The 23,689-nt window shown below is 29.0% G+C and overlaps 5 protein-coding genes and 1 long non-coding RNA gene across 16 annotated transcripts in view; 3 read left to right on the forward strand and 3 right to left on the reverse strand.

Annotated features, from left to right (window-relative positions):
• The first annotated feature begins 14 nt into the window (after window positions 1-14).
• LOC147908273 (methylglutaconyl-CoA hydratase, mitochondrial) lies at window positions 15-5,172 on the forward strand. Of its 2 annotated transcripts, XR_015546303.1 has the most exons (4): window positions 15-2,441; window positions 2,667-3,460; window positions 4,270-4,530; window positions 4,592-5,172. XR_015546303.1 is itself a non-coding variant. In XM_087410086.1 (3 exons), the coding sequence occupies exons 2-3, from the start codon at window positions 2,712-2,714 to the stop codon at window positions 4,427-4,429; spliced, it is 909 nt and encodes a 302-aa protein (XP_087266212.1). In that variant the 5' UTR covers window positions 15-2,441; window positions 2,667-2,711; the 3' UTR covers window positions 4,430-5,172. The 2 variants fall into 2 exon arrangements, 1 of the variants encoding a protein (XP_087266212.1); XM_087410086.1 differs by having other exon boundaries at window positions 4,270-5,172.
• On the reverse strand, window positions 4,937-9,922 carry Pmm2 (phosphomannomutase). 6 transcript variants are annotated; one of them, XM_087410087.1, is made up of 5 exons: window positions 9,786-9,922; window positions 6,431-6,532; window positions 6,104-6,298; window positions 5,763-6,030; window positions 4,937-5,522 (listed from the first exon to the last, which is right to left on the reverse strand). In XM_087410087.1, the coding sequence occupies exons 2-5, from the start codon at window positions 6,488-6,490 to the stop codon at window positions 5,257-5,259; spliced, it is 789 nt and encodes a 262-aa protein (XP_087266213.1). In that variant the 5' UTR covers window positions 6,491-6,532; window positions 9,786-9,922; the 3' UTR covers window positions 4,937-5,256. The 6 variants fall into 6 exon arrangements, with proteins under 6 accessions (XP_087266213.1, XP_087266218.1, XP_087266216.1 ...); XM_087410092.1 differs by lacking the exon at window positions 9,786-9,922 and adding an exon at window positions 7,410-7,629; XM_087410090.1 differs by lacking the exon at window positions 9,786-9,922 and adding an exon at window positions 6,906-7,348.
• Sgsh (N-sulfoglucosamine sulfohydrolase) lies at window positions 7,620-10,912 on the forward strand. The gene is made up of 10 exons (XM_011066932.2): window positions 7,620-7,755; window positions 8,293-8,422; window positions 8,490-8,626; window positions 8,699-8,849; window positions 9,068-9,306; window positions 9,440-9,559; window positions 9,661-9,858; window positions 9,952-10,121; window positions 10,242-10,388; window positions 10,480-10,912. Exons 1-10 carry the CDS (start codon window positions 7,638-7,640, stop codon window positions 10,624-10,626), a joined length of 1,557 nt encoding a protein of 518 aa, XP_011065234.2. The 5' UTR covers window positions 7,620-7,637; the 3' UTR covers window positions 10,627-10,912.
• Window positions 10,913-11,819: 907 nt separating this feature from the next.
• LOC105152552 (uncharacterized) lies at window positions 11,820-13,754 on the reverse strand. Its single transcript, XM_011066919.2, has 5 exons — window positions 13,609-13,754; window positions 13,096-13,276; window positions 12,820-13,009; window positions 12,567-12,743; window positions 11,820-12,489 (listed from the first exon to the last, which is right to left on the reverse strand). The coding sequence occupies exons 2-5, from the start codon at window positions 13,164-13,166 to the stop codon at window positions 12,319-12,321; spliced, it is 609 nt and encodes a 202-aa protein (XP_011065221.1). The 5' UTR covers window positions 13,167-13,276; window positions 13,609-13,754; the 3' UTR covers window positions 11,820-12,318.
• A 447-nt stretch (window positions 13,755-14,201) lies between these two features.
• On the reverse strand, window positions 14,202-21,860 carry LOC105152527 (uncharacterized). Of its 5 annotated transcripts, XM_087410084.1 has the most exons (11): window positions 21,338-21,857; window positions 20,603-20,668; window positions 19,091-19,258; window positions 18,850-19,009; window positions 18,471-18,542; window positions 18,161-18,277; window positions 17,796-17,900; window positions 16,987-17,080; window positions 16,805-16,932; window positions 16,424-16,516; window positions 14,202-16,346 (listed from the first exon to the last, which is right to left on the reverse strand). In XM_087410084.1, the coding sequence occupies exons 1-11, from the start codon at window positions 21,415-21,417 to the stop codon at window positions 16,236-16,238; spliced, it is 1,194 nt and encodes a 397-aa protein (XP_087266210.1). In that variant the 5' UTR covers window positions 21,418-21,857; the 3' UTR covers window positions 14,202-16,235. The 5 variants fall into 5 exon arrangements, with proteins under 5 accessions (XP_087266210.1, XP_087266211.1, XP_011065190.1 ...); XM_087410085.1 differs by lacking the exon at window positions 17,796-17,900 and having other exon boundaries at window positions 21,338-21,860; XM_011066888.2 differs by having other exon boundaries at window positions 16,805-17,080; window positions 21,338-21,850.
• A 612-nt stretch (window positions 21,861-22,472) lies between these two features.
• Window positions 22,473-23,689, forward strand: part of LOC105152520 (uncharacterized) — a 178,936-nt gene continuing 177,719 nt past the window's right edge. The window contains exon 1 of the long non-coding RNA XR_015546459.1: window positions 22,473-23,618. This is a non-coding gene — a long non-coding RNA (uncharacterized LOC105152520). The remainder of the gene's footprint in view (window positions 23,619-23,689) is intronic.

The following is a 23,689-nucleotide window of genomic DNA, read 5'->3' on the forward strand; positions in this document are numbered from 1 at the left end:
ACTTATAATAGTAGAAAAAATTTCTTTCGTATCAATAAAATTCAAGTTAAGTTAGTGTAGCTGCGTCATCGCTGCCAGAAATAAATAGATTTACATACAAATGTTTTTCTCAGAATATATTACGGCGATACATTCTGTAGATACGATTCGCGGCCTCGGCTGGTTGTAATTTATCTAAGTTTCGCTATATGGATCTATTATAGTCTTGTTTAGTATTGTTACATAATTAATTTTGTCACCGAGAATTTATATTTCCGTCAATTGTATTCTTCAAATGTAATAACGAAAAATTATACCGTGCGGTAATATCAACGGTATGAAACGCGCTTTAAACGACACTCTCGAGTAAATACCACATTGAGAATTAATTGCGTACAAGAATACCTTCGGGCAGTACAGTAACATTCTTTATCTTTTTTTTTCTTTTACATAATTTACAAAAAAAAAATTTTTTTTTACTTAAGAAGTAAATAAAAATAAACTTAAATTTGTGTTATTTTGATTCGTTAAAAATATTGGATCTTGTTCGTATTGATATTATATATGTATCTTGCTTTTTCGTACGAACATTTATTGCTCTGCGATAATCATTAACAGTCCTTAAACACAATTTATTGACACAATATAAAAAAATAGTAGTGATCCCCCTCATTGTATACATATATTCCTAACGTTCAACTATAATCACTATCCAGATAATATTTTACCAGTATTTTGTTGAAAATTTGTTTAAAAATGTTGCAAGCAATTTGCTAATAAGATGAGTCCTCATTTAATGCAATATTGCAAGCAAAGAAACACACAAAATGTAGTAGAGTAACTTTACAGTAACTTTGCGGCAACAATTGTGTGTTTGATTATGGCAATATTCTGCAAAATTGAAGCAATTTTGCTTATCATCAAAAATTTGACAAAATTATGGCAACATGCAAGTCGAATTTTATTTGGCAAATGTTTTTGTCATCCCAGCAAACGAGAATGGATTAAAATGGATTGAAATTTTTTTCTATCCGAATGCGTATTTTATAAATAACGAATACTTTTTTTGGATTCAATTGGATTCAATTAGATTCAATTGGATGCAATTGGATTGAAAAACTGCATTTCCTATTTTGAATTAAACAGTATTCACAATGCACAGAAAAAGCCAATATTATTTTTAGATATTATTTCTGAAAATCTGAATCCATTTTAATTCATTTCAATCCATTCTTGTTTGCTGGGATTATTATGGCAACATTACGATAACAAGTATCAGCAAATAAATTACTTTGCTTTACTTTTGCACGAAATTTGTTATCTGAGTAGCTAATAAATTGCTACTAGAAAATGTGTGCATGACGTATAAATACATATGCAAGTATTCGCAATGTGTTCCCAAACGAGAATGGATTGAAATGGATTCAAATTTTCAGAAATATTGATTCACGAATGTTAAAATGAATGCTTTTCAATCCTGAATGCATTTTTATTCATTTATAGGAATTGCATGGAGCATATCTCTATGCTTTTCGATCTAAAAATAATATTAGCTTTTTCTGTGCACAACACACACATTGTGAATACTGTTCAATTCAAAATTTTGAATAGGAAATGCAGTTTTTCAATTCAATTGCATCTAACTGAATCTAATTGAATTCAATTGAATCCAATTAAATCGGACAGAAAAAAATTTCAATCCATTCTCGTTTGCTGGATTGAACTCGAATCCTTGGGATCGCTAAATATAAAATTGTAAGCTCAATTAAATTGCTACGTGGATCATTTCTGCGGAGAAAAACAAACGAAAATAAAGACCCGCCACAGAGAGAGGATCAAGTGGCACCCTCTTTCATTCGAATTAGGCATTCTGTCGGAGAACGCGCACTTTGCGCAAGCGCGATGGATCCGGCACTGACAGACTGACACGTGCGAATGTTGATGTTGCTTTCGTTTACTTTGTGTCGGTGAAAAGCAAACAGTCGTGGCCGCGACTTGGACGCGGTTGTTCCCAGATGTAGAGGGATTATCGCGCGGCTCGTCCCCCGCATCGCGTCTCGCTCGATCTCTTTCCCCGGTCCATCCCTACCACTTTTGTTGCCTCTGGTCACCGCCGCTGTTGCAATGCCGTACAACGTACAACCGCTGTGATCGAGGTCTGTAAAGTCCAAAGAGCCGCGGCGTAGAACAGAACGAGACGGCATTCCTGCACGATCCGTCTGCGGAAATTAAAATATCGCGGCGATCGAAAAAAAAAAAAAAAAAAAATTGTGCACGATCATACCCGCACGTACGTGCGATTCCGCGTACACATTCCCGCTGCCGCGTGCGCGCCCACGCGCTTCGATGCTCCTGTTGCTGTCGCATTGTAATCCCGAAATAGGATCAAGGATAACGACGTCATAAATTTTTTCGCGTCTACGTGCTACGAGAGTCGAGAAACCGGTCAGTTGCACATTCAAGTAAGTTCTCTCGGTAGACTATCATATTCACTTAATTATGTAAATATTATGTAAAAAATTGCAAGCATTGTGTATATATATATATATATATATATATATGTATATATATATGTATATATATATATATATAATTTAATAGATAATGCAGAATGAGAGGTAATTAAAGAGATAATTCAATTTCGATAAGATACAAATATCTTATCGAGGATGCAATTTCTTTTTCAGATACATTTTCGAAAAAATACACTTTAACTTTTCGCTTCTTGCAAAATGGTTTCGTTAGTGGCAAGCGTCAGAGCTACGAGCTCTCTTTATCATTTCTGCGCTTGTACCGCAAGGACATTGACTACGAGCGCGATGCCAAGTCCTAAGGACGAGGCGAAAGAAGTGATCGTCAGTTACTTGGATGGCAAAGACAATGGTATTGCTGTATTAGGATTAAACAGGCCTGCCGCTCGTAACTCTTTCGGAAAGACCTTGATTTCTCAGTTGAACGAAGCGCTGACCTCTATTAGGCAAAACAACAAGTTGAGAGTGCTGATAGTACGCAGCCTGGTCCCAAAAGTATTTTGCGCTGGGGCAGACTTGCGAGAGAGATTTAAAATGGACAATTCTGAGGTTCTGCGATTCGTGTCCTCGCTGAGAGAGCTTATGACCGACGTGGAGACCCTGCCAACACCGGTGATATCGGCCATCGACGGTACAGCATTGGGCGGAGGATTGGAGCTCGCGTTAGCCAGCGATATCAGGGTAGCTTCTTCCGAAGCGAAGATGGGCCTCGTCGAAACTAAATTAGCCATAATCCCTGGCGCCGGTGGAACGCAGAGACTTCCGAGGATAATCGGAGTAGCCAAGGCTAAAGAATTGATCTACACCGCACGGATTCTGGATGGTGAACAGGCGCTGCAAATCGGTCTCGTGAACGAAGTAGTTTCACAAAACAAGATCGGCGATGCAGCTTACCAAATGGCTCTTTCAATCGCGAGAGAAATTTTACCCAACGGCCCCATTGGTGTTAGGTAAGTCGTTTGATATTAATAAATTGTTGATAATTATTCAATATAATATTAGAAAAAAAGTCTCTCTACAAGTTGATAAAAGACTTTTTTAGCAACCCATATATTCTATTTTTTTTAAATTGACAATTACGCTTGATAGAGCAACATTTCAGCTTTAACAATCTGTATTTTTAATTGCGATACAATGATTTTTTACGTATAATTTTTAAGTTACGAGCAATAAAATCAGAATGTTTCTTTTTATTTAATTTGTAACTCGGGAACAAAAAATCGTAGGAACATTTTAACCATTCGAAAGTAACGATTTTACGCTTTAAAATCCTTTTTTTAAATTTTGATCATTTTTAATGAAAATATATATTGATGGGGAAAGATCTTTTTATCACACAACTTGTAAAAAGATTTTTTTTTCTAATCCAATATAAATTATAAAAAGAAATAAGGAGAACAAATAAAGTAAAATAAAAATACAAAATGAAAATATTAATTACATAAAAAAGGAACAATAGAATAAAATAAAGAAAAAATAATATAATTAGAAAAAGAATAGTTTTTTTTATAATATGCCAACCTGTAAATTATTATTATGATTTATAAGGAACAGGTATTTAAAGTTGCTTACTCAGAACCGTTGATACGATCACTCACGTATTATATAATACACATCACACCATATACGTTTATCTTCTTGTGCTTATCGAGCGCGAAGTATACGTATTTGTTTGAAGCTTGTATTCTATTTATAATTTCGATATTTACTGATATTTATTTATAAGAATTTTCAATCTTATGCTATATATATCATTTAGATTGGCGAAAGTAGCGATATCTAAAGGTATGGAGGTCTCTCAGGAAGACGGTATGGAGATCGAGGAACAATGCTATAGCAAGATTGTGAATACGAAGGATAGAATCGAAGGACTCGCCGCTTTCGCGGCGAAGCGCGTTCCTATCTACCAAGGAGCGTAAAAATTCGCGCCATAACAAGCACTTAATTCATAAATGGAGAACATTTTGTATGCGTTTTATATCGCAAACTACGTATTAACTCTGCTAAGTGATACGCACATGTATGTATATACATATATTAATTTTAATATATATATATATATATATATTCTTATTTTATAGAAATGCATTTACGCGCATTGTAAAACGGAAGTTACCTACAATGGTAAGAAATTAATACCAAAAGATTATGCAAATTGCAACAACAGCTGTTGCAGCATTAACCTTACTCGTTTGCATATGCTAATAAAATGCTTTTATACTTTGTTAGCAGCGGAAAAAAAACATTCTACGTCATACTGTTGTCTTCCAATGAATATCGTAACATTTTTTTCTTATTAATGTTATTACCGTTTAATTTATATGTTTAATGTACATATGGATGTGTAGATGTAATCGTGCGCGGTCGTGTACATGTATGCACAAGCTAATGAGAGTAGAATTGTTTCAAATAAAAAATAAACTATATCCATGTCAATAACGGTTTTATTTAACATTTACGACTTGTGTGTATATCAAGGTAGTAAAACTAGAAAAGAGCATATGTACAAATATATTTTTAAGTGTGCATGAAAACAGTTGTGCTTAGAATTAGTGCTGAAAAATTTTCCTTTGGAAACTACAGAGTTACAAATACTGCACTTCCACTGTTAGGAATGTAACAATGGATAAAAAATGAAAAATAAAAAATGGAACGAAACCAATCTATTGTACAATAACATATATATATATATACTAATTAAAAATATAAATTTATCAATTTAGAAAAATACTATTATTAGGCCTTATTATACACATTGCAATGGAACATTGAGTTGCTCTTTCTCCCTGTTCTCTTTTATAAGAGTCATAAGGACATTCAATTGGTTCATGGTGTCCTTGGGACAAGTGACGCGGTGTCCTATTGTCAGATCGCTCCCGTAAATCTCATAATCGTTACCACCTTCGGCTGTTTTGTCACCAAAAAAGTGTATTTCATCATATCCTTGAATATGACGCAAACAATACGTTTTATCGCAACCGATAGGATAAACATCAAAAGAGATTTGTCCCCCTTGGAAAAAATATAAACAAATTTGCTTGCTATATATTTACAATAATACGTTATTTTTGACATTAATTTATATGATATGGTAGAAATATACAAAATATTTCTAGTAATAAAATATAAACAATTAATATTTTAAAATAATGTAATAAAATTTATTATATTAATTTATTATATTAAAATTTTATATACTATGTAATCGATTTAATTAATTGTTATAAATAGAATTATTTCCATGTCACTTACCGATACTATAAGTTAGACCCAAATCGGGAAACTCCTTTTTCAGGACTTGTATAAATTTTTCTCGAATATGATGTTCATTGTCATATTCATAAAATTGTTCGCGTTCTTTCTTACTGCAATTTCGTCCTACTGGCGAAATGTTCAACATGCCTGTACGGAATTCGATAAATGTTCCACGCTTAAATGGCAGCTTTAGCTCGGATATATATCGCAAGGTGAAATTTATAAAATCCTGCAGAGAATCCTCCCCAAGTATATCTTGAATCATCTAAAATTTGATGTATGTTAAAAGAGAAGGTACATAATCTGTTGTTACCTTTTAATATTGTTTTATTACTTACTTGTGAAGGCAAAGCTTTGCCATTCTTGAAAGCGATAAGGCCATTTTCCGCAAAAACATACTTATACTTTTCAAAGAGATTTCCACTACCTAGCTGTTTTTGAATCTTGTTTAAATCAGAACCTCCGATTACTGCAATGTCAAACTCTTTCTTTACAGTTTCTAGGAGAAACTTTTCAAAGCTAGAACTTATTGGCTATAGAAAATAAAAATAAATATTTTTAATCAATAGGTAGATAAAGACACAGGATAAACATAATAGCACAGTAATATCTAAGAAGAAATTTAATATCAAAAGTAGGCTTTTTAGGTAGGTAAAATATATTACCTGCTGTGGTTCAGTGAGTGTACCATCCACGTCAAACAAACAAATAATTTTTTTCGACATGATGTAAAATCCTTATCTCTTTTAAGCACCCGTTTAAGTTTTCTGAAACACATTTTTTTTCATATACAGAGAATATTCATAATTAATATATATATAAATTGATTAAAATAAATAAACACATTTCACATAAAATAAGACGAACACGAGGATGCTTTAATTATTATGTTTTTAATCATTTAAATTTAATAATTATAGATTAATTTTTTTTTATTACAAATCTGTTTCGAGATGAAGATTATCGAAGACAAAGATATTTTAAATCACGTGCCGAATTAAAAAGTCAGATTAACAATTGTTTCATTTTTTCCACTTTACTTAGAAAATATAATTCGGAGTAATAAATTATATAAATCATTTTCAACCATAATTCATTCGATCTCAATTATATACATTTGTATTGTAACGAAGAACGTACTCACAGTAATTCAATTAATTAAATTTAAAGGATATGAAAAAAATTTGGAAGAAAAAATAGCGTAAAATCTATCCCAACGATGGAAACGCAATGACACTTTGTCCATGTAAATAGAATTGTTTTGGAAAGCGACTCGGAGTTTCCCGAGAAAACGCTGAAAATTTTGACGTATGTGATGCGATCAGCATGTTGCTCGATGACAAGAAGTTATGTTCGAAACAAAAATGCAACAAAATATAATATTAAAAAAATATATAAAATGAGGCATATGTGTGTGTGTATATACGTGGCCGGTCTGACGTGTCGGTATCGTCAGCACAGTGTTGCCAGATGTTGGAAAGTGTGTTTACCAATCAAATGGTAAAAAATGTACTAGATTCGGAGCGAATCTTTTTAAACGCGCGTCCCTTCAATTCGCATAACTTTGCACCCTCTGCTTTGTGTCGATGATATATTTGAAATGGAACGATGTACATTATATACATATATGTCATATATACATACACAATGGTATACAATGCGGAACATGTGCCGCCCGGCAAGACACGACGTGATAGATAAATCGACTTCTTATCATATACTGCTTATCGCGAAATAGAAAATTTTTGATCGCTCGTATTGGCAGTACTTGCATGTCCGTCACGTGTTCACGGGTGCATGCATCACGCACACACACACCACATACCACACACACGCATGCGTACTGTTCACCCAAAAGTGTATTCATACACGATGTTGTGGAACTGCTGTTTGAATAAGTTATGTTTTTTGGGTATTATCTTATCGCGATTACTTAACATAAATGGAAAAACTGATATAGCTAAAACTACTAACGTACTTCTGTTACTGGGTAATTTACATAAAGTACCTTTTTAATGCATGCTTCGTAAATGTAATCCGCGAATTTTACATTTACGATTTTTATCAAATAATTGATGAAATAAATTAATCGTAATACAATTTATATAAATTCAAATATCTTTTTTAAAAATATAAAAATTTTAAATACTAAAATATATATTTTTAATATTTAAAATTGTATATTTTTAAATATAAGAGATGATATATATATATATTAGGTGTTGGAATTAATTCGTAGCGTTTTTTAATGAAAGAATGTTATTTATTTCACATGAGCATTAAAAAATACATTAATGAAAGTACTTCCCATCACTTAAAACGCTACGAATTAATTCCAACACCTAATATATATATATATATATATATATAATGAACAAAATCAAAATATATAGACTCCTTTGGTTAGAAAAAATTAGGTATATATAATTTTATTATAGGTATTTATAATTTTGCGGTTAAATTCATTTAAAATCTATAATCTAGAATTCTTATTATGTAAAATAGTAGTTTATTTATTAATCTACAGCTGATGATGCTGGGTTTCAAATGCGATCATACCTGAATAAAATATGTCAGACTCCTAATTTGGATAAATTAGCAAAGGAAAGTCTACTATTCAATAATGCATATACATCAGTCAGTAGCTGTTCACCAAGGTATTATTGTTATATTCAAATTGGATTTAATTAATAAAGATATAAATCTTGAATTATGTATTTGTAGCCGCTCCGCAATATTAACTGGATTACCAAGTCACCAAAATGGAATGTATGGTCTTCATCATGGGATTCATCATTTTAATTCTTTTGATAATGTTCAAAGTTTGCCAAAAATATTGAAGAGAAACAATATACGGACAGGTAATGATTATTGGATTTATAATATCATATTATAAATTATGTTGTCATAATTTGAATATTTTCTTTGTGCAGGAATTATTGGCAAGAAACATGTAGGCCCGAATAATGTTTATCCATTTGATTTTGCGCATACAGAAGAAAATAATTCTATTCTTCAAGTAGGCCGCAATATTACTTATATAAAATTATTAGTCCGCGAATTTCTCTCACAAAATAAAACACAGTAAGTAATATTCTATATATCGTGCTTGTACATAATTTTATAAAGTAATATATTGATTTTTCGTATATTATGTGTAATAAAATTCATGCTAAATTATTTTGTACATTTAAAAAAATAATATTACTATTAAATTTTTATCATATTTATTATTCTGCACTTTCTTAGTTATTTAAACTTTCTTGGTTACTTTCTTAGTTATTTTATAAAAAATTTTGCAGACCCTTCTTTCTATATGTTGCCTTTCATGATCCACATCGCTGTGGGCACACTCATCCAGAGTATGGCAATTTTTGTGAAAAATTTGGTAATGGTGACGTTGGAATGGGTACAATTCCCGATTGGAATCCAATATATTATCAATGGGAGCAAGTTAAAGTGCCCTACTATGTTCAGAATACCGAAGCTGCTCGGAGAGATATTGCTGCTCAATATACAACTATATCTCGTTTAGATAAAGGTCTTTTTAGTTACTTGCGAAATGCTCAAATATATATTATAAGATTTCTAATATATTACAAGACAAGATGTTTTATTTTTATATATTTTATATATTATATAAAAGCAGTATTTAAAAGGAATAATTTTTTTAGGCGTTGGCCTTGTTCTTGAAGAATTGGAAAATGCAGGATTCAAAGACAACACATTGGTAATTTATACATCCGATAATGGCATACCTTTCCCGAATGGTCGTACAAATCTGTACGATCCAGGTTTGTATATTTAATTACATTTAAGGTATTGAAAAAACGAAAACTAGCAGACAGTTAGTATTTTAAAAAACACAATTAAATATTTCAAAAAAAAATTAAAGGTATGGCTGAACCCATGATGATGTCATCACCAATCCATGGCCATAGGAAAAACAGCGTTACTTACAGTATGACATCTTTACTAGATATAGTACCGACAATTTTAGATTGGTTCAATGTAACTTACTTGGATGAAGATTCCAATGAAGTATCTTTTCTGCAACTTACTGGAAAATCACTTTTGCCATTACTTCTCGAAGGTACATATAATATGTATGTTTATTATATGCAATACATATGCTGTCTTCTGTTAGAGAGATCACACTGTGAAATAATTGATATTTCATTTATAGAACCTGTAGAAAATAATACGGCAGTCTTTGCTAGCCAAACACATCATGAAGTTACCATGTATTATCCTATGCGTGCAATTAGAACTAAACGTCACAAACTTATACATAATATCAATTATAGAATGCCATTTCCTATTGATCAGGACTTTTATGTATCTCCGACGTTCCAAGTAATCTGAAAAAAAAAAAAAAAAATCAAAAGATGTTATCTTTTTTTAACTAAAATGAAATTGTTTTAGAACAAATTATTAATATTCATAAGTAATTTATTATTGTATTATAAAATGCAGGACATTCTAAATAAAACAAGGAATCATCAGTCTCTACCATGGTACAAAACATTAAAGAAATATTATCAGAGACCAGAGTGGGAATTATACGATTTAAAATATGATCCAGAAGAATTAAATAATATAGCTTCAAAAACATCTGCAAAGGTACTATATATATATATTTATATATTAAGTACATTTTTTAACTAAATATAATAAATACATTTCAATGTTTTATGTATATTCTGAATTTCAGGATATATTTGTTGAACTTCAAAAACGATTGTTCAATTGGTTAGAGACAACAAAGGATCCATGGTTGTGTGCACCAGATGGTGTTCTAGAGAATATTGGACAAAATAGTAATTCTCAATGTATGCCACTGAATAATTTAAACGATTGAAGCTTCCTGATATTTTCCTGATATTCATTGATAATCATTATATATATTATATACACATACAGCGTTTTCTTTTTTATAATTTTATATTCTAATATGCATTTTTGTAGTAATAAGTATTGAATATAAGTTATAATAGAGAATTTTTAACATTTATTATATCTGATGAATAGTAAGAATAAGTATTGTAATTTAATACTCAGTATAATATATATAAATAACAATGTGCAATACTCATTTATAAAGTATGAGAAAGAGAAAAATAAAACTTTAATGATACAATGTAAAACCAGGGGTTTTTACAATTCAATTATAATTTACCAACCTTCTGCATTTAGAAATTCCAATTCTTAAAGTGTTTAAGATGGTAAAGTTGCTCTTGACGTTGAGATATTCTTTGGTTCTCTTTCGCGATACTTGATAAGCATTTCATTTAGTTGATGAACGTAAGCCGATGATTTATTGATGGATTTTATTACTGTTCTCAGTTCTGTCGCTATTTCGTTCATCTAAAAATGTATAATTAAAATGTCTTATTTTCAAATTACAGAATAAATAAAAACATTAACTACGCATTGATTGTTAATATTTATATAAATACAAGGAAATCTCACATATTGTTTATAGTTCAGATATCTATTATATTTTTGATTGTTATTATAAATTTGTTTGATTTGAATCATAAATAAAAGACACAAAGCAAGGCCACCCAACACGACGAGGGAATTCGAATTCTGGAGTCCACGTAAAACGAGCATCACACTTGTTGAGGTTAGAAAATGAATCAATAACATACAAACAATCGTTATATAATATTAAATTAAGTATAAGACATTAATCGTTCAGGCAAAGCGTTTTCTTATAAAGTGACAACGTATCAATTATTCCGATTACTCGTATTTTTACGTTCATTTTCACAAGCAATGCCGAGTGGATCCATGACAATGCAAAACATATAATTACAGATTATTTCAACTCGTGATCACTCGTGATTTGACAGAGTAACCTCAAGTGAAAATTTTTCTTTTTTTCTTATTGTAATAAAAAAGATTTTATCTTTTTTGAAGAAAAACTGGTATTTAATAATAAATCAATTAAAAAGTCAATAATTGTATACTTAAAATTTATATTGCTTTTATTATTATATTACATATTTTAAATGTATAATTATAGGACAGAAAATACACACAGATATATTTTTCTAAAATTATATATTCTTTTTTAACACTTTGCCATATCATTTATATTTGGTTAACATGTAAATTTTCGCATATTATTACTTTATTTACAGGCGAGTTTTATTTACCTGATTTTGAAACAAATTTTATTTAAACAATTGAGACATTAAAGAAACAACATATACATTATGTAAAGTCATCAAAAATAATTAAATAATGAAACAAATAAAATATATCTATACTAAACTTATTAAATTCAATACCAAAATCAACTTGATAGTCAAAGTGATAGTTAAACTATAACTGACATTAGGCTTATTCATAAAGTTATGAATAATGCTGATATAAAAATTAATAACAGGAAAAGAAGCCTATGCTTAACTAATATCTATACATTTTTTTTTAATATCAGCAATATAAAACATTGAGAGAATTATATAATATTCTTATTCTAGCAAAAATCAAATAATCATTTAAAACTTTTAGTACACAAGTGATCCAACTATAATATAAGCATTCACAATTTTTTTTTATATGTTTTAACAATCGGTGAATATTTAATCGGTATCCTCATATTCTTCAGTTCCTTCAGTTCTTTGCGACGCAGTTTGGATTGAAGACTCTTAATTCGATATCGTAATTCTTTTTCTTTTTCAGTTGCTCTTGATGATGTTTGCGTACTTACGCTCTGATAATATGTAAAAAATACACAAATAAATAGATATCAAATGTAAAAAATTTCTTTTAGAATGAAAATTTACAAACCTGAGTTCGAGGAGTGACCTGTATTGCTTTGTCTGTTTCATTTAATACTGACGACACAAGAAATGTCTCTTGCATTTTCGAATAAGAATGATCATGAAAATTATTGTTATTTATACTTTCCAACACAACATTTTGATATTTTGGATATAATTTTTCCACTTCTTCAACTATTTCTTTCTATAAAGTAACAAAAAACTTACATATTTGCATGTACTTGTCAAATAAAAAAGTTAAATTATTTTAAATTACTTACAAATTTGGCTATATCCTCCGGAAATATACTAGGAACTGCATTCTTTTTTAAGAATCGTCTACCAGAAAAACATTCGTACTGTGATTCGTCAAAATGAACGCTGCATATTTGAGAATATTTTGAAATATTACTACTTATTGGCACAATTTCCAACCACTCCTTTAACAAATCCTTATTTTTCAACGGGAAACTAAAAAAATATAAGAAACAAAATTAAAAGTTACGTTTGAAAATTAAATTTGAGGTTATATAAGTTTATATACAATGATAATCTACCTAAAAAATGATACATCAACATCTGGTCGCCACGATGCGCTACATCCTTTAACACAACAATTTTTCACCATTTTTTATTGTTAAACACAGACTGAAAATAGAGAAAACAACGCGTTCACTGAGCGATTTGTGTGGCGTGGTGTGGCTTAGTATCCATTCATCGAAACTTTCCTAACGATCTCTGTTTATTTGTAATAAGATATGATAAAATGACGAAATTTATAATACGGATAATCGTCGGGAAATATTCGTTAGAGTATATACATTCATATTTTTATATAGACAATCTCGTTCTCGTGAGAAATTTGCGCGTAATTATTAATCTATTTACAAGTTATTAATTATTTTAATGAAATAATTCAATAGAGATCCAAATAGCAAAACGTGTCTCAGCAAAATTGCACAAATTTGTGCAATTGTGATTGCTAATTGCTTATGATGCTGGAAATTTGCTAATAGATTTGTCTTCAATTTCGAATATACTCAGTGAAAATATATAAGATGAAACATTACAACATAATGGCGGTAGCAGTACTGGAAATAGCCAATCAAATATATCCGATATGCACTTTCCTACTGCGCATCCACGGGAGTACTTATATATTTCCACCATGAATATATCAACAGTATAGCAAATAGCAAAGGCAGCAACATGCAGATAATCAGGGTGCTTTCAGTGGACTCAGTTGAGTGAGCGTTCACTGTTATTGGTGTTCTTTTAGCCCATCCAATCAGAATTTTAGATTTAGAAGAATACATCAATAGCAGCGAACGCTCATTCAACTGTTGAGTCCGCTGAAGGCGCCCAATATGTTTTGCGTTGTCGGCAATATGACAGCATTGTGTGATGTCGCATTTATCATAGCAATATAATAACAATAGTATAAATTTTAATGATGAACTTTGAATTACTGGCAAGTTGCTAGTAGTCGTAAAGTTGTCATATATGAATGCATAATAGTTTCCAACAAATAAGGATTCAATTGTTACAATTCTGATAGCAACATATACTTAGCAAGCAACATGTTAGCAGCAAGACACATTGCTATCTGGAGGTGTTTTCTTAGGGAGGAAAAGAAACAGGAAATTAAGTTAACACAAAATGATTAGATATATCAATAATAATATTATGTAATTCTCTCGACTTTTTAAACAAGTTAATAAAATGATGAATGTGTATAGAGAATATTAACAAAGATATTAATTTCAAAGTCAATTTGTACATAATATGCAATAACACAAGTTTACAACGTTTCAACACTGTTCATAATTCAAGAATTAAAATTTTTCTTTACATAGATGTTTAAACAATATCAAATATATATATAATTATTTGTATACATTAAATCAATATTATTTATAAATTATAGAATAATGTAAGTGGACGGTCCTAGATAACAAAAGATACTATGTTTTACATTATTATAAAATGTCTTAAGTCTAATTAGCATCAGTTATTGGCTTAATTGATGGAACGGTACTGTTTGCAGAAGAAATGTAATTTCTTATTTTCTCTCTTTCTGCTTTTTTTATCTATTAGCAGATGTAAGGAGGACTTGTTTCAAAAAATATGTCCTTGTATGCTTGTTCGTCAGCCTAAAGTTAATCTACATATACAATATACATTCTTATAATTATTTTGCTTATTATTCTATTGTTTTAAGTACAATTTTATAATGTATGAGCCTATATGTATATATATATGTACATGTGTACATACATATATACATATATATAATTATGTATAATAAAACTATTTCTTTTTTGTAATATTATTGAAAAAATTAATGTACACCTCCACAATCAAATAATAAAGTAAAAACAAATAATGCAAGAAAATAATACTCTCTTAGAAATACAATTTTTCGCTTTTGTATGTACATTTATAAGCGCACTGATATATGCAGATGATATTTTGATTATAAATTATGAGATTATATGCAAATAATGTACATTTAAGTTTTTATAGAATACTATCTGTGTACAAAATCACCTTCTACATATATACATTAATTTTTTATTCATATTCTATCTTATCGTAAAAATTATTATTTTTAAATATCGATCTTCAAATGAACTCTCTCTTATCATTGATCCAAATAACTTTTTTCACTATATAAAAACTCCAAATTGTTTACTGAGAAAATATTTAATAGAGCATATAATTTATCTTTGATTTTATCTTATACATGTTACAGATATTTATAATATATATTTAACAAATTTATCTCAATAAAACTTTTGAAAAACTTAACGGTTGTTAAATAAAGTTACTCATATATCAATCGTCAGATTTGTTTGTACACAACACATAATACAATGATAAATTACCCTTGTTTCTTCAGTCCTTACAGAAATATATTACAAATGTTTGCAAATTTTATATGCACTTAAACTTTTCTCCCGAAATAACATGATGAGACCAATCTTTAATCTTAAAGTATTATCTCCGTTACTAACGGAACTTTTTCCATTTCTTTTTCGTTTTTATCGATAAGATTATTTCTGATTGCGTTTACAGAAAATTTAGATTATTATTTTAAGAATAATTTTGTCAAATTGTTAAGTGTAATTTACAAATTATACGTCCACGTTCCTTTTGCCGATTGAATATAACGAAGTGGTGTAACTGTATTCCTAACATCAGGACTTTTTGATCTTCTGACACAATCTTGGCTTAAAACTCTACATCCCTGACTCAAAATGACATTGTTATAACTACCACGAGGAATACTGTCACTGCTCGCTACGCGTCTTACATCATTATTTTTTCTCTCATAGTAATTTCTTGATGGCGAATTGTCCAATACGGAATTTTGTATTTTACACATGGATTGATTATTTCCGAGTAATCTTGGACTTGGATCAATCGATACTGTTTTCAGGCTGTGTGTTGAGCAAACTTTTTCGGCACATTCATTTCGTCGAATTTGACATTTATCATTATTTTCTTCGAGTAATTGATGATCAAATATATGGTGTTCGTCATCATTGTAATTCCCATCTTTATCGGCATATTGGCTCAAAGTGATTGTGGAATCAAGTGAATCCGAAAATTCTGGGCTGGGAACAGAAGACATGCTGCCGATATGAGAGAAAGCGACCGTCCCCTGTGGATTTTGGGGACGGTGTCAGAAACATCATTCTTCTAGTTCATCCATTCGATTTCTAACAGCCATTTCTACCACTTCCAGACTTGGATAATCCAATTCTTTAACCAAGCATAATACAGCAGACAATATATTTGAATTCTGAAAAGGAAAACGCACATTATAGGAAATGCTTTAAATTTTATCATGTATACTTTAAAACAATGCCATAAACATACTCTTGTTACTGGCCGCCTGTGATAATGAAATTGATTCCTGCATTTGTCTTTTTCAGAATGTCTTATCCAACCCGGCATTTGATTTGCGTCTTCCTGTAAATAATATTAAAACATATTAATTTGAATAAAAACTTTTTATATACAGCATTCTGTATTATAATAATGTCTGGTCAACTAATCTTATGGATTGCATAAAGTTTAATATGAGATGAAAATAATACACTTATATATATATTAGGTGTTGGAATTAATTCGTAGCGTTTTTTAATGAAAGAATGTTATTTATTTCACATGAGCATTAAAAAATACATTAATGAAAGTACTTCCCATCACTTGTAAAACGCTACGAATTAATTCCAACACCTAATATATTTATCTAACCTTTTCATTATGATGAGCCACTACCATTCTTCTTGTTTGAGGTGTCGAAGGAGGTTGTGGCAAATCTTCATATTCTAATCTTGATCTTTCATCATAATTATAGTTATTTCTGTCATTACGTTTATCATCTGCAAATTCATTGACAGCATATTGCGTACGTTGTGGTGTTGATGTATACATACGCTGAGATACTTCATTTCCGCTATATTCAGAATATGCTCGCCTTTCGTCATAATCTCCATTATGTCGCTGTACTATTGGACGTTCATCGTAATCCTAAAACATTGTTTTTTATAAAATAATTGCTAACAATGTACACTATGTAAATTATATTTAAAAGGAAAAAAGTTTTACATTTTAATTGTAAAATTTCTATCTTATATTATTACAATAAGACATTAATAAATAAAAAACGAATATCTTCTATTTATCTTAAATATATATAATGAATATATGTATAGCATAATCAGATATTAGATTATTTAACATTTTAGTTTAAATTTTTATATATTTACGAGGTTTTCATGTTTGTTCTGTTTAATAGAATTATTTATATATTTTATCATAAAACAAATTATTATTCTATAAATTACAAACTCTGTCTTGTAATTTCCAATCTATCGATCCTTTTCAATATAATCAGAAGAGATATATAAGTCTTATATATAGATTTTAATAAATTAGTATTAAATCTTATTCATTTATAATTTTATTTTGAGCAATATGAAAAAAAATGTTAGAAAATATGTTAGATTAAGCAATTGTTAAAGCAATTAAGAAAAAAAAGGAAAATTATATATCATTAAACATCTCCTAAGCTGAGTCATACAAAGTGACATGTAGCTAATAATGATTGCTTGTCTAATAATGATTGCTAACAAACGTTAATATGATAGTATTGCTGATATATTATGAAACATATTTGTTTATATTATGGATAATATAAATGAAATTGCAAATGTGCTTAAAAATGAGCTGTACTTAAATGTACCTTGGATTTTTCAAGAGTGTTAGTGGTCACAGTCTCACTGTTGCTTCGTGACTCTGCACACAAAGTGTCATCTTTGCTCTGACTCTTTGATTGTCCATTTTGTAGCTGTTAGTATAACCAAGCGACTTTAAGTTATAATTATGCTTGCAATCTAATTCTTTTAATTTAATTGGTTAATATGTTCAATAATAACATAAAAATAATGAATTAATCACATATTTTTATTCTAATATAAAAATATTGCGTTTAAGATATAACATATTAAAATAACTGTTCAGCATAGTTTAATAGGTATTAATAGTTATTTGCGTTCAGAAATAATTATTAAACAGTTTTACTCCTATTTTATGATATGCATGACTGACCTCATATGCATATTGATTATTTTGTGAGTAATGATGTGACGATGACGCATTATAATTTGCGTTTCTTCTATCAGGATCATATTCTTCATGCGTATGTTGCGTTTCATCAAAGCTTCTCTAAAAAATAATTTTACATGTATACATACATATATATATATATATATATATATATATATATATACATATATATATATGTATATATATATATATATATGTATATGTCTCTATTCTTTAATAATCTTGTGAGTTACCAAATAATTTTAGTGATTGGTAAGAAAATCGATTAAAGAATACATTAATTTGTTATTACCTGATCACTAGAAGAACTGTACCTCCTAGATCGTCCCAATTCATTTTCTTCAATGTATTCAATTGTAATATCCTAATTTAGTTATAAATGTTATTTTTAGCATTTCAATGATTGTTAAAAACGCACTTAAAATACATGTAAAATACAATTTTTTAAATTAATACATCTATCAATATTCGTATAAGTATATGAATTTTAGTAACAATTAAATGTGAAGCTATTAATCTTAATACATAAAGCGTAAAGTATAAAAAATTACTATTGATTGCTATTAATGAACTAATATGATTAATTGCATATAAGAAATATTTTAGTATTCCATCAGTTTATTATTATTATGACTATATTATTTTTGTTATATTCTTTGAAATATTTTTACCTCTGGGCTTACTACATCTGATTGTGGAGAAGCATCTATTTCAAGAGGATGTGTTAAAGGTCGACCTATTGTCATTGCAGTTTGTACTTCTTCGGGTGATACTATTTTATCATCTAACTTTTCAAGATTTGGCAAAGCTCGAAGTACAGAAAATCGATATCTATTAAAATAGGATTATAATGATGCATCATAAAGTTCTTATAGTTTCTAATTTTAAGAGTATTTGTTATTAAATATTTACCCTTCCCTTTCTGCACATGGATTTTCACCGAGCCACAAATTTCGTAAATTAGGTAATCCTTGAAGATAGCAAATTTCATTTAAATCTTTGATATTATTTCGTCTTATAAATAAATCTTGAAGTTTGTGGCAGTATTGAAAATCAGCAAGTGTATTAATGTTATTTATGCTAAAAATACATATAAATGTAATTATTATTTTTTTATTTCAGATAGAGAAAGAAAGAGAAGAAAATTTATCCTTTAAATTAAACAGTTTCAAATTAATATATTCTATTTTAAATAACAAAAAAGTAAAGTTATTAATATTTAATAGCAATTCGCATGTAATAGTTTGTACAAAACAGTTTTGTTAACTCATTTTTATTTCATACATATATACATAATATAAAATGAATTAATATGAATCATATACATATAAATATAAATCAAATTTAATTAATATAAAAGAAATCTACGTTATAGTATTTATTTTTATTTTTGTTAATATTATATAAGAAAAAATTGTTAATGATTTTTAGTGATTTTAAAATAAAAATTACATGCTTTATTATAATTATAATCGTTCATTATAATTGTTCCAAATGTATAAGTAAAACAGACTTTTTATAAAATCAATTAAAAATTGTAACACTACGATTACTGAAATAGAAAATTGCATAGGAACACACATATATTTCTTTTCATACATATTTAATATATATTTTTTTAAGTTATTTTCTAAAAGGAAGAAAATTGTACATTTTTATCTCTTCCTTATTTCCTAAAAGAGCTCAAGTATCTCTTTATATTATAAGTTAATATATCAAAAAATAAAAAAATAAAGGAACTTTATTTTTTATTATCTTTTTTTATTATTTTTGATTAACTTTATTATCTTTTTTTGAAATAAATTTCAGATATTCTAGATATTGATCTTCATATTTGCTCATTTTTCAATATTTATCTCACACGAATCACAATGAATTCAAAGCATGTGTGGGTAGAACAACTTTTAAAGTTGTGGGTTGTGACCATGAGTTTAACATAATTATATCCAAAGTAGGAATACATTGCAGCCTCTATGTTTTTGTAAGATGAAAAATATCTTAGATCATGATCATCAATAGAATGAGTTTACGTTTCTGCGTAATAAACTGTTTATTACTAAGCATTTTAACATATGATAATTTTTCGGTTTTTTATTACACACAATTTCATGTTTCAGATTTTCATTTACTAATATATATAAATTGTTAAATGATTCTTACATATATTTTAATATCTTTAGAAAGTTTTGGAAGGTTGCGTATTTAGAAAAAGAAAAGAATAGAGTTCATTAATTAATCAGGTGCTCCTAGTATTTTAAAGAAAAGAATGTGTAGAATACAAATAACTCAATCATGTGCGTTAAAGGATAATCTGCTTTATAACGTCATTTTAAATTGCATATTATATTATTATGAATGAAATATAAATTACAATATTTTTTTATTTTAATAATCATTTAACTATTTTATCAAATTTCAACTTACCTTAATGATAATACTTCCACGTTCTTCATTTTTCTTAAAATACTGACATCTGTTAATTCTGTTCCCCTGTGTAAAAAATATATTGATTTAATTCAGTATAAAGGAAAAAATATTGTTATAATTTACTTTTTACAGAGTCATTCCAAAATAAATGACCAAACTTTACAAGAGCATTTATAATTCAATGTTCATTTCCTGAATTATAAATGCTTTTTGTTGCAACAATGTTTATAAATTGAATCAAAGCAATGCTACAGAAACAAAATAAGAAATATATACATTAATTTTTTTAATAAGTCACATTTATTCAATAAGTTAATTATTTAAAACCTTAAACAACATTTTACTGGCATGTTTTGTTTATAAAAATATTCCTAAAGCATTTATAAAAACATTCCTAAAATTTATCTATGTATCGTCATATTATTATGTATGTATGCATTTGAATATAAACAAGTACTAGACAGTAGGTAGAATTCGTCAGGTATATTTCCACGTATTCTTTCACATGCCAGAGTCTCGCAAATAGCAGTTAGTTACGCTTGGGTGATCATAATTCTCTTTTTTCCCATGGTATTGTAGAAAAATTTGATAACCTTGTCGCACGGTTTTTGTTCGTACGTGGCCAAATCAAAGCATGTTTAATTGCTTCGAAACAACCGAGTCGCCGTAATTAATTCATATGACATAAACGGTGCCGTTAATGAGATCTGTCGTTGATATGAATATACTCACCAGCAATTGAGTTTCTTTACAGCAGAAAAGTCAGACACTCGTGTGCGAGCCACGACCATCTCTTCGGTCAACTTCACCATTATGTCATTCGCGTATGGACGTTATTATACAACAAAAAATTGATGTGCGGTCATCCGAGAAGAAATTCGATGCAATTAATTCACGATAGAAATCGTGTACGAGATCACGGTAAATTTTTCGAGCAAAACGCACCCTAACCGATCGCCATGATGCCTTACTGTCGACTAGTCTGCCACTCAGCTGCTGCTGAGTCGCGAAGTAGGCTGCAAATGCTTTCACTGATCGCTCACTTCTCACCGCACTCTAGTTCATGCGCACCTTAGCAGCTTTACGAGTACGGTCGGTTGCGTTAAATGATGTCAGGCTCATTCATACTTGATGATCATATCTGTACATTTTTACGATACTTGCGCCTTTTCGTTAAGTAAATTATCGATTAACTCAATTAATTCTTTAATCAATGTTTATGAATTATTAATTTAATTTAGACACGATGTGCATCGCCCATGCGAATACGTCGATATTGATGCAATTTAACACGTAATATACTATATGTATATATATATATATATATATATATATATATATGTTTGCGACGTACTGCGCATTCATTATTTTCTTCAATAATATTAGATATATAAAAAATATATATTGATTCCGCGGGATTCCATATAGAAGTATCAAATATTAAAATATTTGATTGATAGTAAGAACGTGTTATGTACATATATAGACTAAATATGAGAAAAAGAATGTACATATACGTGTAGTATATAAATTTTAAATATTTGTTTAATAATACTAACGTAACTTAACATTTACTTATGGTAAATAAATACATATTTATTAAATAAAAAAAATGATAGTTAAATAATTTTTTATCGTACCATAAATAAATAATATATTCATGTTTACTAAATATTCAGCTACTATTCAAACAAATATTCATTAAAATTTAATATTTTTTTTTTCATCAATCGGTATAGAATTATCAGTCGTATTTTTTTGAAGTCGTAAAATTTCTGGAATATGATACTTTTTATTGATATAATTCTTATTAATATAATTAAAATAAGACTCCTCAAATATTTAAAAAATTAAAGAATCAATAATATACGTAGAGAAGTATTTTATTATTATTTTCTTGGCAATCGACATGTCAACTACTCTCAAGAAATGAGATGTCATTTATTTAACTATGTTGTTTATATTTCTTAATAATTTAATGAGAAATGTTTCAGATTATGAATATTCCTTATTAGTTCATTACATTTTTGCTATTTACATTGATTGTAAGATGTGAGTGTATAAGTTTGTTGTAATCTGCCTATCTTGTGGAGTTTTCTTATTTTATCTAATCATTTAATCACGATGGAATAAATAGGAATCTTTGCAGTGAGGCAGATGGTTGGCATTAGGATTGCACGGCTTATGTTAACATAAACGTAATAATTTATTTAATTCGTTGAGAATGACTTGAAGTCGAAACGCGTACGAAGATATAGTTATATTAATATATATATTGAACTTTTATTATTACATTATTATTATACTTGCTCACTAATTATATATCGCGTTGATTCCTACTTCTCTTACACATATATTGGTTCTTTAATTTGAAAATTATATTAATAAGAATTATATCAATAAAAATTATGTTCTAGAAATTTTATCTTATTCATATAAATTATATTGTAGAAATTTTATTTATATCATAAATATTTATCATAATACCAATGTAGACAGTTTTACATCATTTAACGCATAAAAAATTATATCTCTTTCTTCTTCCACAGTCAACAACTTTTTTTAAAAAAGTATATATATTCTTTATTTATAATTTAGATATGATAGATAATCCGTAATAAATAAGTGTATGTATCTCTCGATTATTATTTTTCGTCTCTCGTCTCTTAACGTTGATTTAAATGCGGCGCGCATGAGCAGTACAGTTTGTGACGTCTTCATCCGACAGTGATGCCAACCCAAATGGAAGGGATGCGTACACAGGCAGAAACCAAATGTTTGTGCTCCGACTGCTTCGAGACACATCTCGAGACCGGTCATGTTGGCAGGCGATTTGTTTCCGACTTTCTCGCGCCTTTTTACTGTCAGAAGTGAATCATCAGTGCACATAAGTATTATTGAGTATTATTGTCGAAATAACTGAATCATATGATTCTTGGACAGCAACGGATTACCGATCTTGGAACGGCAAAGCGGCAAGCAAGTCAAGCAAGTGCCGCAGTGGCTGGTGCTGGTAAGCGGAAATAAGTTTAAATTTCGATACTACAGATATGCGAAACTGATCCTTACTGACTCATTAACGAC

Source organism: Acromyrmex echinatior, chromosome 10 (genome assembly GCF_024713525.1).
Source record: "Acromyrmex echinatior isolate Ae372 chromosome 10, ASM2471352v2, whole genome shotgun sequence".
NCBI classification, from domain to species: domain Eukaryota; kingdom Metazoa; phylum Arthropoda; class Insecta; order Hymenoptera; family Formicidae; genus Acromyrmex; species Acromyrmex echinatior.

Coding starts and splice junctions, on each gene's coding strand:
- LOC147908273 (XM_087410086.1), top strand. CDS start 2,712: ATGGTTTCGTTAGTGGCAAGCGTCAGAGCTACGAGCTCTCTTTATCAT. Junction 3,461..4,269: donor AACGGCCCCATTGGTGTTAG/GTAAGTCGTTTG, acceptor TATATCATTTAG/ATTGGCGAAAGTAGCGATAT.
- Pmm2 (XM_087410087.1), bottom strand. CDS start 6,490: ATGTCGAAAAAAATTATTTGTTTGTTTGACGTGGATGGTACACTCACT. Junction 6,299..6,430: donor CACTCACTGAACCACAGCAG/GTAATATATTTT, acceptor TATTTTCTATAG/CCAATAAGTTCTAGCTTTGA. Junction 5,523..5,762: donor GGGTCTAACTTATAGTATCG/GTAAGTGACATG, acceptor ATTTTTTCCAAG/GGGGACAAATCTCTTTTGAT.
- Sgsh (XM_011066932.2), top strand. CDS start 7,638: ATGTTGTGGAACTGCTGTTTGAATAAGTTATGTTTTTTGGGTATTATC. Junction 9,859..9,951: donor TTTGCCATTACTTCTCGAAG/GTACATATAATA, acceptor TTTCATTTATAG/AACCTGTAGAAAATAATACG. Junction 10,389..10,479: donor CTTCAAAAACATCTGCAAAG/GTACTATATATA, acceptor TCTGAATTTCAG/GATATATTTGTTGAACTTCA.
- LOC105152552 (XM_011066919.2), bottom strand. CDS start 13,166: ATGGTGAAAAATTGTTGTGTTAAAGGATGTAGCGCATCGTGGCGACCA. Junction 13,010..13,095: donor GTTGATGTATCATTTTTTAG/GTAGATTATCAT, acceptor ATATTTTTTTAG/TTTCCCGTTGAAAAATAAGG. Junction 12,490..12,566: donor AGGTCACTCCTCGAACTCAG/GTTTGTAAATTT, acceptor ACATATTATCAG/AGCGTAAGTACGCAAACATC.
- LOC105152527 (XM_011066888.2), bottom strand. CDS start 21,417: ATGGTGAAGTTGACCGAAGAGATGGTCGTGGCTCGCACACGAGTGTCT. Junction 20,669..21,337: donor GTAAAGAAACTCAATTGCTG/GTGAGTATATTC, acceptor TTTTTTACACAG/GGGAACAGAATTAACAGATG. Junction 16,517..16,804: donor TGGCTCATCATAATGAAAAG/GTTAGATAAATA, acceptor TATTATTTACAG/GAAGACGCAAATCAAATGCC.